Below are 15,886 nucleotides of genomic sequence, written 5' to 3'. Positions count from 1 at the left end.
AGGGAAGCATTCCACATGTGAACTTGACTGAATCTTTAGATGCTTACAGTAAACAAAGACTCTGCTCTAAGCTGCTCCTCTCCACTGCTACTTGAAGCCCGGGTGCCCGGGGCACTACAAGGTTTCTCTACTCACAGATTAGATGCTGAAAAAAGAAAGCCACCACACATCAGAGGAATCACTAGTATCCATGTTAATTGCATGGAATAGCTACAAGCTTGACATTGACGGTCCCTGCTTTAAGTCTTCTGCAATAGGGCTTAGTTGTAGACTACTATGACTACGCCCTATTGGGTGAAATGTGCTAGCTGGGTGATCCTAAAGCAGGGACTGACAATGTCAAGCTTGTGGGTATCCCATACAATTAACATGGATACTAGTGATCCCTCCACTGTGTGGTGGTTTCCTTTTTTTTTTTTTTTTTTTACAAAATTTTGCTAAGAAAAGAGGAGAAATAATTCTTGCAAATTAACATTGAATGGTGAATATCAGTAAAGGTGCTTTTATCAAAACTGCATTCCATAGTCACCAGCCTTCCTGAAAACTACCAGAGCTGCTAGTTTTCCAGATTTCCATTATTCCTGTTTAAATGGTTGGGTCTTTATGTCTTACATTTCCTTGTAACATTCTTATCCTGCTATTCCAAGAATTAGCAGAGCCAATATAAACTGAACCTAATAGTAACTGACAGGCCAACTACAATTAGATTCACATAACCAGGATAAATTAGTGTAGTTTGGCAGCAATTTCCAGACTCAGCTCTGTTCTGTTTCTCCCTAAGCCTGCCTCCTATTGTGCAAACATCATACTGTACTTTTCTGAAGCATGGAGTCTTCACTTTGAAATATGCATGCAATAATTGGGGCCCCAAAGCTGAAACAATAATGCCTCTGTAATAGCCTGCAGGGAATTAGATATAGTAATTTGTTCTGTACTACAGGGCCTTCTTCCATTCTGTATAGATTTGTATATAAGGATAAAAGCTATAATATAGAAGATAAGTTGGTGGCCTGCAAATACTTTAACAGGGCCAGGATCTATATTAAATTTCAAACATAACACTCAAACACAGTTTATAGACTACAACAAACCAAATGCATAGGTTTATTACAATTGTAATATTGTGCAATCTCATTTCAAATAAACGTATTACAGAGATGCGTCCTCCTCAAGATTAATTATTGCACATAAGACAGCAAAATACCATAGTAATAAATAACCCCATTAAAACACACTTAGCACCCTGAAAAAAATGGGAGAACTGTTCTGTATTCAGGACATGATAACACTGTTAACAGCATACCCCACACATACAGTATGTGTGTAGTAATTGTGAAGAATGTGGACATGGCAAAAAACAAAACAAAAAAAAAACACCGAGATAGGTCCATATCTTGATATCAAAAAATTATCATGCAGTACAGTGAGACAAATATCAATATGTTTAACCCAAACAATAAATAAAATTGCATTTGCCACATCCCCTATTTTTTAACAAAATAACTAACATGCGCTCCCCTAAATACTATATCACAAAAAAAAAAGAAAAAAAACTACTAAAGAAAGAACAAGGAGAACACGTGCACTCAAATATAAAAAAAATGTTACTACACTGCTTTCCAAATTATTATGCAAATTCTATTTAAGTGTCACAAAGATGAAATATTTTGTTTTTCAGTTTAACTCATGGATGGCATTGTGTGTCAGGGCTCTTTTGATCACTGAAAACAATCTCGGACACCTGTGATAATTAGATTGGCCGGTGAGCCCAATTTAAGGAAAAAACTACTAAAGGAGGGTGTTCCACATTATTAAGCAGAGCACCATTTTCAAGCAATATGGGGAAGAAAAAGGATCTCTCTGCTGCTGAAAAGAGTGAAATAGTTCAATGCCTTGGACGAGTTATGAAAACATTAGATATTTCACGAAAACTTAAGCGTGATCATCGCACTATTAAGAGATTTGTGGCTGATTCAGAGCACAGACGGGTTTGTACAGATAAAGGCACATTGAGGAATATTTCTGCCAGATCTATGCATCGAATCAAGAGAGCAGCTGCTAATATACCATTACATAGCAGCATAAAGATTTTTGAAGCTTCTGGTGCCTCTGGAGTCCCACGGACATCAAGGTATAGAGTCCTCCAGAGTCTTGCAACTGTGCATAAACCTTCTATTCGGCCACCACTAACCGATGCTCACAAGCAGAAACGGCTGCGTTGGGCAGAAAAATACATGAAGACTAATTTTCAAACAATCCTGTTCACTGATGAGTGCTGTGCAACCCTGGATGGTCCAGATGGATGGAGTAGTGGATGGTTGGTGGATGGCCACCCTGCTTCAACAAGGCTGCGACGTCAGCAAGGCAGTGGTGGAGTCATGTTTTGGGCCGGAATCATGGGAACAGAGCTGTTCGGCCCCTTTAGGGTCCCTGAAGGTGTAAAGATGACCTCTGCAAATATGTGGAGTTTATGACTGACCACTTTCTTCCCTGGTACAGAAGGAATAACTATTATTTCCGTAATAAAATCATCTTCATGCATGACAATGCACCATCTCATGCTGCAAAGAATACCTCTGCATCAATGGCTGTTATGGGGATAAAAGGAGAGAAAGTCATGGTGTGGCCTCCATCCTCCCCTGACCTCAATCCTAATGAGAACCTTTGGAGCATCCTCAAGCAAAAGATCTATGAGGGTTGGAGGCAGTTTACATCCAAACAGCAGCTCTGGGAGGCTATTCTGACATCTTGCAAACAAATTCAAGCAGAAACTGTCCAAAAACTCACAAGTTCAATGGATGGAAGACTTGTGAAGCTGCTATCAAATAAGGGGTCCTATGTTAAAATGTAACGTGACCTGTTAAAATGTTTAAAAAGTTAAAATGTTGTTAAAAGTTTGATTGAAATAGCTTTTGATTTCAGTAAATATGCTGCAAACACAACAAATGACAATTTTCAGTTCTTTACAACCTATAAAGTGTTTTGAAACTTACTGTGCATAATAATTTGGAACAGTGCATTGTAAGTTTTTTATGTTAAAAAAAAATACTGTTATCATTAGGAGGTTTGTTCAATAAAATGTGAATTGTACTCTTAATAGTTGATAACATGAGAATTATGCTGACTGTTATTTACATCAATTATTTAGGTAAAAGAAAAATATAATTTGCACAATAATTTGGAACTTGGTGTAAACATATAGATACCCTTACCAATGTAACCAACCACCCCTCCCCCCCATTATACAGGCGTACCTCGGTTTACGAATGCCTCGGTTAACGTAATTTTCGGTTTACGAATGAAAATCCATTGAAAATAATGGCTCAGTTTCCGATTTTTTTTTGCAATACGAATGGATCAATTGGTTTTCAATGCATTTACAATTTTTTTTTAATCATACCCTGTAAAGTACTATGCCTTTAAAGTGCACTTTATAAAGAGTTTTGAACAGATAAGACTTTTTTTTACTTTTTTCTGACCTCTGGAATGGATTAATTGGCTTTCAATGCATTTACGAATTCATTTTTAATCATGTCCCTGAACAGTATTTATGCCTTTAAAGTGCACTTTATAAAGAGTTTTGAACAGATAAAAGACTTTTTCACTTTTTTCTGACCTCCAGAACAGATTAATTGGTTTTCAATGCATTCCTATGGGAAACTGCGTTTCGGTTTATGAATTTTTCATTTTTTTTTATGAATACGAAAAGGTAACAGTCATACATTGATTTAAATTCAACTGGGTCCTGCTGAATTGGATGAATTTCAATTCATGTATGGCCAGTTTTAATGTGGCTTTTTCAACACACATTACTTAGGCTGGCCACGTTTGTCCCTACCTGAAAATCTGTCCTTAAAATGCCTTACAATCATCACTTGAGTGCATGCATATAAGCAGGAAGATACCCCCCCCCCCCTCCATGACCAAGCCATTGTTTGCTATTGGGCGCTGTGCTACATTAACTGACAATTATGCGGTCACGCAGCACTGTACCCAAATGTAATTTATATCATTATTTGGGAGTCATTACAGATACTCGACATCTGTTCATTGAGCATCAGAGTGGTCAAACGGTCCCTCAACCCTTGAGGAGGGACGGACAGACTCTTCCATGCCTGAGCAATTGTTCTAGTGGCCAACAAAAACAAATGGGAAGCCTTCTTCTGTTGGTAAGCCAACAGACCTGATATGAATAGAGCTTTCTTTGGATGGTATTTGATCACCATTGGGTTTTTTATTTTTTGAGGTATAAACAGGAAAAATAAGAAAATAAAACAAAAATATATTTTTTACTTTTTGCTATAAAAAATATCCAGTAAAAAAAATTCTTCATAAATTTAGGCCAAAATGCGGGCATTCTGACACTGGGTGGGAACTGACTGACACTGACATCTCCAGTGACACTAATATAGTGATCAGTGCTAATAAAAAGCACTGTCACTGTCCTAAAGACACTGGGCAGGAAGGGGTTAAGATCTGGGGCGTACAAAGGGTTAACTGTGTGTTAGTGAGTCATTTTACAGTTTACTGTGGTGTTTTACTATGGGGTGTACTGGTTTTTAGTTTCCTGCTTTGCAGGGAGATAAAATAGCACATTCCCACTGACAGGAGAGGGAACTGTGTTGTTTGACTGTGACCTGATCCTCACCAGATCCAGAAGTGAACAAAGTGGATAATACACCACCACACTGATGGTAATAACAGAAATATGTGAACCAATGCTTGCAACAAGTATGGTACAAAAGTGAAAAGATCCCATGTGGATCAAGTCACATTTATGTTCTTTGCACGTTGTGTCACTTTATATATTGTTTTCACATTTTTTATATTATGCATATATTAGTTCATAATATGTGATTTATTGCTATTGAGTAGCGCTGCATCATTTCTTTCTTATCTCATTTATTTGATTATTTGGTATATGATTGGATGTTAGCAGCTTCTCTCTGTTATTTGTATGTATTGTACGTAGAAGCACAGGAGGTTCACACCCATATTTCACAACTATGTTGTTTACATTCACAGATCTCTCTCTTGTCAGTTGCTCTGCCGATCGCCGGGTCCCACCCATGAATTGCTGGCCAGGACCCGGTGATTGACATCTACAGGAGCCACTGACAGTGTGGATAGGCGGGCACACGTATGTGAGCCCCCTACCCTGACATGCAGAATCATGTTTATATATGTGATTCTACACAGAGTGGCAGCCCTGTAGCAGTATAACTGCTATAGGCCTGTCGGCAAGCGGTCCTCCAGCCCCCCTTATACTTTCCTGAGCTCGATCTTGAACCAGTGTTGTCCATGATAGCAGTGGCTCTCTCAGCTCTCTCCCGTCTCATTGGCTCAGAGACAGCAAGGGGAGCCATTGGCTCCCACTGCTGTCAGTCACAGCCAGTGAGAAGGGAGGGGGGTGGGGCAGAGCCACGCTCTGTGTGTCAATGGACACACAGAGCAACACTCGGGAGTGAGTTTGCACAAATGCCCCATAGCAGGCGGTTTGCTATGTGGGAACTCGTCGGGATGTTAGGAGCTAGGAGTGCCAGTGAAGGACCCTGGAAGAGGAGGGTCAGGGCTGCAATGTACAAAACTTTCGCACAGAGCGGGTAATTATGACATGTTGCAATCACTTTAAAAAATGGGAAGTGTTTATGGTAAACAGCATTTAGAAACTTGAATGTCCTTCTTCTGTTTTACATCTACTTTAATTGTCATTTAGCATTTCAGAATATCTTTTTGATCTCTTTCTCAAAATAATCAATTTTAGTACCCATATAAAGAATTCTGTAGCTTATTGGTAATGGTGGGACTGAGCTTATGGGTGGGTGGTGTGGGCAGTGAAGCCTAAAAACATCATAGTTGAAAAAAACAATGATATAATTACTTACCCCACACATATCCTTTGCAGTTTATTTTCGCTAGATTTCTTGAAGACAGCAACTGTATACACACTTTGTAGTCTGAATAGCATAATTACCTTTTGCTTTGCTAAGTACTTTTATGAGGGAATATAACCTTTTTTTTACGTCTCTTAGTAGCGGAAACATTAACAGTGATGGCTCAGATAGCTAGGAAAGGGAAATTACAACAAGCCATCCCACCTACAATGAAAACAATGATACATACCAGAACAACAATCATAAATAACAGGAGGGTCTACTACGGTGTTTCTCAACCCTCTTTCAGTCAAGGCACCCATTTTCAGTTGAAGCACGATCTTGAGGAATCCCAATCTAAAATGAGAAAAACAAAACTAATAGTTTTACATAATGCAGCAACATCCACGCACATAAGACACCCAACATTAAAGGTGATTTATTTTTACAAAGCAAATATACCTTTGACCACAAAAACTGACTAGTATGTTAATTGGCTGGTCTGTACAGTTCCCAAGGTTGTAATACTGCACAATAAACAGCTGTGGCTTTGTCTAATGAAAAAAAAGGCATGCTTGATCTACCTGCCACCCTGTTGACAATTGGGCAATTTTAAGTGTTTTGCCATGGCATTCCTGAAAAACCCAGATAGCACCCCAGTTAAATAAGGTTGGTCTAGTATTTCACTGTCCACAGACATTTTCTTAGTCACATCCTACAGCAAAAGCCAGGGTCCGCAGAGAGCTTCCAAGCCCGGCTAAATTTTGCAAAAACACATCTGAAGTCTCCCAAAAGTATGTGGGAAAACGTGTTATGGTCTGATGAAACCAAAGTTGAACTTTTTGGCCATAATTCCAAAAGATATGTTTTGCGCAAAAACAGCACTGCACATCACCAAAAGAACACCATACCTACAGTGAAGCATGGTGGTGGCAGCATCATCATTTGGGGCTGTTTTTCTTCAGCTGGAACTGGGGTCTTAGTCAAGCTAGAGAGAATTATGAACAGTTCCAAATACCAGTCAATATTGGCGCAAAACCTTCAGGCTTCTGGTAGAAAGCTGAATATGAAGAGGAATGAGCATGACAACGACCCAAAGCATACATCCAAATGAACAAAGGAATGGCTTCTCCAGAAGAAAATGAACGGTTTGGAATGGCCCAGCCAGAGCCCAGACCTGAATCCGATCAAAAATCTGTGGGTGATCTGAAGAGGGCTGTGCACAGGAGATGCCCTTGTAATCTGACAGATTTGGAGTGCTTTTGCAAGGAAGAGTGGGCAAATATTGCCAAGTCAAGATGTGCCATGCTGATAGATTCATACCCAAAAAGACTGAGTGATGCAATAAAATCAAAAGGTGCTTCAACAAAGTATTAATTTAAGGGTGTGCACACTTTGGCAACCATATTATGTTTTTTATTTTTACTTCCCTCCACCTAAAAGATTTCAGTTTGTTGTTCAACTGAGTTGTGCAGTTTATAGGTTACACTAAAGGTAGAAAAAGCTCTGAAATTATTTATATTTGTCTCATTTTTCTACATCAAAGAAACCTGACATTTTAACAGGGGTGTGTGGACTTTTTATATCCACCGTATATAGTGCATTTACCCAGCGCTTTACATATATTTTGTACATTTTAGCACTTCCGTCTGGCAGTACTAGGATTGTTGGTCAAATCCCAAACACGGCACCACCTGCCTGGAATTTGCATGTTCTTCCTGTGCCTGTGTGGGTTTCCTCTGGGTACTCCAGTTTCCTCCTACACGCCAAAAACATGCTGGTAGGTTATTTGGATCCTGTCTAAATTGGTCCTAGTATGTGTATGTATGAATGTAAGTTAGAGACCTTAGATTGTACGCCTCTTGAGGGTTAGGTACTGATTTGAATGTATTCTTTTGTTTCTGAGAAAGCGCGGTCTTGCTTTTCCGATTTTTTTTTTTTCGGATGAATACTGTACTGATTAAATGAAAGTCGTATGATCTGGTATCATATGAAAAAAAATTTGGTGTTTGTCCCATCGAATAATTTCGGATGAAAGCTGTGCACTAATGATCAGATTATCGTACGATCATTTTGAAAGCGGTATTTATTGTCCGACTTTCAGATCATGTGTACTAGGCTTAAAGGATAACTTCACCTTTGGAACATGTTACATGTTCCACCCCTTTATAGGGTGGAACATGTAACATGTTCCCATAGCTGCAGCAGCACACACCGCCCCCCCCCCCCCCTCTGACAGAACACGAGGAGAAGTTTCCCCATATTATCTGTCAGCCCACACGGCCTTGTCACTCATTCACAGAGTTCTGAATGAGTGCCTACAAGTCCCGGCAACCTTAGCGGCTGTAGGCTTGTAGTTTCCAATGAACTACCATGGCGCTGTGGAGTGCCGTGGTAGTTCATTGAAGCTTCCTGTCAGAATAGCTGCTTGCCCGTACATTCCGTACGGCAAGCAGATATCATGACAGGTCTGCAGGAAACCTGCATGGCATCAGCGATCTACTGATCTCCGGCGCACTGCTTTCCAGGCTCCTTTATTATTTTTGTCCAAATGGTAAACTTATCCTTTAAGTATTTCAGATACAGTAGTTCAGGTTGTGACAGCCATTTGTGGTTTATTGCTTGCAGAAGAGTAAAAAGAAGGTGTGTGTTTATTTGAGGGAAATGCATTGACTATCTTTCTAGAATGTCTGGTTAATGTTTTATTTTTGAAGAACTGATGTGGTATTTCTTCCAAGAAAGGGCATTCAGCTCCTCTGGCTCTGAAAAGCCAACAGCAGAATCAGCTATGAGGAAAGTTGAGAAATGTCTGCTCTCCAAATGACTCATAAATGTTTAGAACTCTAAATGCTGCGAAGATGTAAAATATTTAATTGTGGCCATCATATTTAAATGTTCAATCTTTCTGCTAAAGAGTCTTAATGGAATGATGCTGAAGGTCTATTTTCTTGCCATCTTGTGAAAAAAATAGATGGAAAACAGTTTAATAGTGGGACTAACTGATGAGGGACTATTTAAGATTTGAAATCAGATCTGTGAGAAATTAATTTTGATTTGTGGCTGTGGGTAAATGCACTTTGCATTTTGCTTTTATTTCCATTGAAAGGTATGATAACTGTATGTTGGTTATTGTCCAACATTAGAAACACTAGACAGGAGAAATAAATAAAGCTATGATGTAGAAGCCTGCCAAGTTAGACAACATGTACTAGAAAGGAAGGACAAATTACCACAGTGGCATATCTACTGTATTTGACACCTGCAGTGGATATTTGTATTTAACACTCACCCCCTCTATACAAGCAGGCAGGTGTGTTTCTATGGTATGCATTTTGCACAGAAGTTTGTGTAGTCCCCCCCTAACATTTTTGGTCAGTGGAGAAATGCTCCCTTACATTGGTGGTTGGTGTACTTTTTTACATTGGTGGCCAGAGGAGAGGTTTCTTCTAACATTGTTCATTGTCATTGTAGTCCCCCTTACATCAGTGGTCAGTGGGGAAAGACCCATTTACATTAATGGTATGTGAGGTGTTCCTTTGTTAGTGGTCATTGTTTTTTCCCTTTACATTGATGGTCAGCATAGTGCCCATTTTATATTGGTGGTCAGTGGAGAAGTTTCTTCTAACATTGGTGGTCATTGTAGTCCCCCTTACATCAGTGGTCAGTGGGGAAAGACCAATTTACATTAATGGTATGTGACGTGTTCCTTTATGTTAGTGGTCATTATATTGCCCCTTTACATTGATGGTCAGCATAGTGCCCATTTTACATTGGTGGTCAGTGGAGAAATTTCTTGTAACATTGGTGGTCATTGTAGTCCCCCTTACATCAGTGGTCAGTGGGGAAAGACCAATTTACATTAATGGTATGTGACGTGTTCCTTTATGTTAGTGGTCATTGTATTGCCCCTTTACATTGATGGTCAGCATAGTGCCCATTTTACATTGGTGGTCAGTGGTGAAGTTTCTTCTAACATTGGTGGTTATTGTAGTCCCCATTATATAACTGGTTAGTGGAGAAGGACCCATTTACATTGGTGGCCAGTGGAGAAGTGCCCCCTTACATTCATGGTCATTGCAGTGCCCCTTCTCAACAATGCATTTACAGTACTTATTGTCTGTAGCAAAGGTGGACCAACCTCAGGGCCTTGTCCTTGACATAACACTGACCTGCAATAAACAAGATTCAGACACATTTATTTCAAATATCCTGCTATGAGGGTAACATTTTCTATTCAACCCATCTAAGCCGTATTATAAGAGCTCTGCTCAGCTTGTTGTACAAAGGTTATAGTTAGCCTAGCACATTGAATGGGATTTGTTTATATTGTGGCTTGTTGAACAGTTAGATTTCTAAAAAATGTGTGCTGGCTGCTCAAAGGAACATATGATGACATGCACAATAAAAGCGATCGTAGGAAATTAAAAGCAAGAAACATTCATTTAGTAAAGAGAACATATTATAAAGTTAAGTCAGGTTAAGTCTTATAAAAGAGCTACAACTTTTTTTTTCAATTGCAAGACTAATCATAATCTGATTACACATACAGTCAGGTCCATAAATATTGGGACATCGACACAATTCTAACATTTTTGGCTCTATACACCACCACAATGGATTTGAAATGAAACAAACAAGATGTGCATTAACTGCAGACTGTCAGCTTTAATTTGAGGGTATTTACATCCAAATCAGGTGAACGGTGTAGGAATGACAACAGTTTGCATATGTGCCTCCCACTTATTAAGGGACCAAAAGTAATGGGACAGAATAATAATCATAAATCAAACTTTCACTTTTTAATACTTGGTTGCAAATCCTTTGCAGTCAATTACAGCCTGAAGTCTGGAACGCATAGACATCACCAGACGCTGGGTTTCATCCCTGGTGATGCTCTGCCAGGCCTCTACTGCAACTGTCTTCAGTTCCTGCTTGTTCTTGGGGCATTTTCCCTTCAGTTTTGTCTTCAGCAAGTGAAATGCATGCTCAATCGGATTCAGGTCAGGTGATTGACTTGGCCATTGCATAACATTCCACTTCTTTCCCTTAAAAAACTCTTTGGTTGCTTTTGCAGTATGCTTTGGGTCATTGTCCATCTGCACTGTGAAGCGGCGTCCAATGAGTTGTGAAGCATTTGTCTGAATATGAGCAGATAATATTGCCCAAAACACTTCAGAATTCATCATGCTGCTTTTGTCAGCAGTCACATCATCAATAAATACAAGAGAAGCAGTTCCATTGGCAGCCATACATGCCCACGCCATGACACTACCACCACCATGCTTCACTGATGAGGTGATATGCTTAGGATCATGAGCAGTTCCTTTCCTTCTCCATACTCTTCTCTTCCCATCACTCTGGTACAAGTTGATCTTGGTCTCATCTGTCCATAGGATGTTGTTCCAGAACTTTGAAGGCTTTTTTAGATGTCGTTTGGCAAACTCTAATCTGGCCTTCCTGTTTTTGAGGCTCACCAATGGTTTACATCTTGTGGTGAACCTTCTGTTTTCACTCTGGTGAAGTCTTCTCTTGATTGTTGACTTTGACACACATACACCTACCTCCTGGAGAGTGTTCTTGATCTGGCCAACTGTTGTGAAGGGTGTTTTCTTCACCAGGGAAAGAATTCTTTGGTCATCCACCACAGTTGTTTTCCGTGGTCTTCCGGGTCTTTTGGTGTTGCTGAGCTCACCGGTGCGTTCCTTCTTTTTAAGAATGTTCCAAACAGTTGTTTTGGCCACGCCTAATGTTTTTGCTATCTCTCTGATGGGTTTGTTTTGTTTTTTCAGCCTAATGATGGCTTGCTTCACTGATAGTGACAGCTCTTTGGATCTCATCTTGAGAGTTGACAGCAACAGATTCCAAATGCAAATAGCACACTTGAAATTAACTCTGGACCTTTTATCTGCTCATTGTTATTGAGATAATGAGGGAAAAACACACACCTGGCCATGGAACAGCTGAGAAGCCAATTGTCCCATTACTTTTGGTCCCTTAATAAGTGGGAGGCACATATGCAAACTGTTGTCATTCCTACACCGTTCACCTGATTTGGATGTAAATACCCTCAAATTAAAGCTGACAGTCTGCAGTTAAAGCACATCTTGTTCGTTTCATTTCAAATCCATTGTGGTGGTGTGTAGAGCCAAAAATGTTAGAATTGTGTCGATGTCCCAATATTTATGGACCTGACTGTATACAATATACAAGTTTTGTCCATGGTATAATAATATATTTAAAAGCGAAGTTCAACGTTTTGACCATGTTTCATCTCACATACAGCATATTTATGGTGTAACATGAAACATACTCAGCCTACTTCCCTTAAAGAATTATTATTATTATTATTCAGGATTTATATAGCGCCAACAGTTTACTCAGCGCTTTACAAAATAAAGGGAGACAATTTGCTGCTGCTATTATTTGGTTTGGCTTTTTGCCGTCCCTTCTTGATGTCAATGGACATTTTGTTATTTGGCTAATACAGGTCAGCAGGATGTATCTGTTTATGTGTTATTGTTCTGCTCTGCCCCTGCGTGGGCATATCTTGAGCTTGTTGTATTCTTAAAACAAACATTTCTTAATAAAAATATTGAAACAGAATAAAGGGAGACAATACAGCAACAATACAGTTTAATACAAGAGGGTTAGGAGAGCCCTGCTCCTTGGAGCTTACAATCTAAGAGAATCACGGGGTTCTGCTCTCTGCCAGCTCCTGTCAAATTTGAATTTGGCACAGCTTTGCATAGCTCTGGGGATCTGAGAATTAAAAAATGGCAAGTCGCATCTGCAACTGTGACAGAGGAACTTGTAGATCTCAATGGAGCACATGTACAGTAACACTACTGCACTTGTAGTCCATTGATACATGCTCCAGCTCCATGACTGAAGGTCTGTACCTCAATACAGAACTGAGCTGTTCTTTGCAATATGAGTGCGCTTATTATTTTTTTGTAAAAGGTTAAATTAGCCTTTTAAGATCTACCAGTAGTCTTCTACCCTGAAGTCTAGCGGAAGGATGTGTGGTCCTTAGGTTACTTCCTCCCCTGCTTTGGGGGTCTCTCTTGGGGAGAGCAACTTAAGCTGGCCATAGATGGTTCAGATCTCGGTCAGTTCAGCAAGGACTGGCCAAGATTCAAACCATCTACGGGCAGGCTGATTGTTCCAATTGTTGTAAGACTTGGGTACAATCAGCATATCAGATTTTACATGTGATTATTGCATGCAGCTATTATAGCCACTAGCAATAATCACTGTGTTCTCCTGTCGGGAGCAACTCCCCTCGCCTGGAGAACACAATAGCTCCCCCATTAGCACTGACTGTGTTGATGAGGGAATCAATCGCAGCCAATCACTGGTACTCAGTGGTTGGCTTCAGCTGATCATGAGGAGAGGTGTCTTTAGGCTAGGTGTACCAGAGTGTGCCTTGGAGTTTTAGCCGGGTTGGGGGGGGGAGGCAGAGGAGGGTCCTTCCTCTTCTGGAGGAGACCATATGACATACCCTAGTGTATTTTTTTGTGTGTGTTGACATGCATTGTATTGATTCGCTCTGGTATTTGTCTTTTCACACCACACCACTGGCTCAAGAATAAAAAAAAGAAAAAAAAAAAACAAAAATAGGCTGCAATGCATTGGCAGTTCAATCTAAATAAAGGCCCCGTTAATGCAATGCTTGTTAACGGACAAAGTACTGCATGTTAGTGTGCAGTAATACGCTGCAACTGAATGGACAGGTATGAAGGGGGAATAAAAATTATAAAATTCTATTACATGGACTTGAACCAGACTATTAATTGCCTAAATTGTTTTATATGGGAATTTAAATAAAAACATAAGTCATTATCCTGTCCTACAGAGAGAGGGCTTTCTATAAAGACATTCATCTATTTCACCCTAGTTCTATAAGGATACTTATTTTGCTTTGTTGGGTGAACCCACAGATGAAATCATTGATGTATCCCTTTTGGTGCAGACGTGACGTGTAATAGATTGTATACAGAAGCTCTTTTTTGAAAAGTCAAAGCTTTTTGTTAGAGTTGCTGTTTATGATTTCTCTTCCAGCAGAGAAAACCAGCATTGAAAATCTTCACATTCACTCAGAATCGTGCTAATCAAAGTGGCCTTTATACACTCTATACTCATTTGCCAGTATACTGATTTTGATTCGGTTTCTTTTGTTCTCAGATGTCCGACTATAAACGTGCCACATTTCATGATGAGGAAGTCCAGGACCCTACTGGGGAGACCGCTTCATCTCCTGATACTGTAGAGGTAAGAACCTTTTGTGTTACCATTTTGCTGTCAGCTTTTAACTATAAATCAGCAAAAGAAAACATAATGATCCTAATGCATTATCCAAGAGACAATGGATATTAAAAGGTACATTCCACCTTTTGTAAGAAAAATAAATGCACCGGTATTGCAAAATTGGAAAAAACTGAATTTTTTAATTTTTTTTGCATTGGAGCCTGCAAAGCATTGCAACCCTGATCAGCGGATTGCGGGTGCAATTCACAGCTTCTGTAGACTCTTCCTCCAGCCTTAAGTCTATATGAAAGTGTGGACCTTCTTTTATAGAGTCGGAGGAAGTAAACAGTGGACTATAAGCAGGGCCAGGACAGGGGGTGGCTGCCCTGGGCACTGCAGTATCATTTGAAGTGGGGGGGCACCGCATGGAGATTGAATGGGAGAGGATTTGTGCTTGCTTAGGAAGGGGGAATTTGGGGGGCGGCAGGGGAATTTTTCTAGGAAGGGAAATTTGGGGCGTGTGTGCTAGGAGTGGTGATTTGGCAGGATTTGTGTTGGGAGGGGGGAAGAGGATTTGTGCAAGGAGAGGAAATATTTATTTTTTTGGTGGGGTGGTATGTGTGCTAGTAGGGATAATTGGGCGGTAGTTGTGCTAGGAGAGGAAATTGGGGGATTTGTGCTAGGAGGGGTGATTCTGTTTCGGGGGGGTTGTGCTGGGAGGGAGGGATTTGGAGTTTGGGGGAGAGGATGTGTACTTGGAGGGAAAATTTGAGAAGCAGAGAATATGTGCTAGGAGGAGCGATTTTTTTTTTTTTTGAGGGGGGGTGGGCTGGGTGGATTTAGATTTGAAGAGAGAGAGGATATTAGCTGGGAAGGGGGAAGGGACATAATGCATTGTCTCTTTCACATGTAATAAATCAAAATTAAATTACACTCACACAGAATTGCTCAAAAAGTGCCAAAACCTCACCAAGTGTCACCATACTATGTCCATAAGTCATACTCTTATCCTTTATAAAGCAAGAAATTTTGACTAGAGGGTAAGAGTAGGAATTGCGTAAACATTGGGTTTCCCTGGAAAGCTCTTATACTTCGGCCCCCTTAAGATTTTCACCATGGCTGTCAAAGTCTGCCTATCCAAAGCGTCTGTTAGCACATCCCTTAATTGGAGCAAAATTAGAGGCATTTCATGATGTCACAAGGGTTGTGGGCTTTGCTCATTCTCCTGGTCCTCTCACTCCTATAGCTGATAACCCAGAGTTTTCCCCCGGGCTGGAGAAGGGAGTGATTCCAGTGCATGAGCCAGGCTTATCTCTGTTAGAGACTCACTGCCTCAAATGTGGGGGAATTAAGTCCAAGGTTGAGCTCCAGGAATTATGTGGAAAGGTTTCTCTCCCATACTGGACTTATTTTTAAATGCACAATTTCTTGACTAACCACAGATGGAAATAAGCTTTTTCTAGTCCCCTTGCAACCCTAGAATCGCTTTGTTTAAAGGGGAAGCCCATTCACAAAACCACTTCTCTGGCCTATTCTTGGCTTCAAAACCTGATCCCCCTGACAATTTTCAGATTGGTTGGGAATCAGCCCTTCAGATAGAGTTCTCTGATGTGCAATGGAAAAAAGCCTGCATTTTTGCTCACAAATGCTCCAGCAGCACTAGGACTCAAGAAACCTCCTATAAATTGTTAACAAGATGGTACGCTACTCCTGGTAGGTTAAAGAGGAGGTTCCCCCAGATGTCAGGCCTATGTTGGCGCTGTGAA

General features: G+C 40.3%; 1 protein-coding gene across 1 annotated transcript in view; it reads left to right on the top strand.

The window, feature by feature from the left end:
• The window catches only part of ECE2 (endothelin converting enzyme 2), a 94,901-nt gene that overhangs the window by 17,966 nt on the left and 61,049 nt on the right, over nt 1-15,886 (top strand). Inside the window, exon 2 of the mRNA XM_089685495.1 lies at nt 14,058-14,144. Within this exon, the coding sequence (XP_089541621.1) occupies nt 14,058-14,144 (87 nt within the window). The remainder of the gene's footprint in view (nt 1-14,057; nt 14,145-15,886) is intronic.

The sequence above is a fragment of the Staurois parvus genome, unplaced genomic scaffold (assembly GCF_062004578.1).
Source record: "Staurois parvus isolate SC_StPar_1 unplaced genomic scaffold, SC_StPar_1.0 ptg000376l, whole genome shotgun sequence".
NCBI classification, from domain to species: domain Eukaryota; kingdom Metazoa; phylum Chordata; class Amphibia; order Anura; family Ranidae; genus Staurois; species Staurois parvus.
This window is presented reverse-complemented; position numbering and strand designations above follow the sequence as displayed.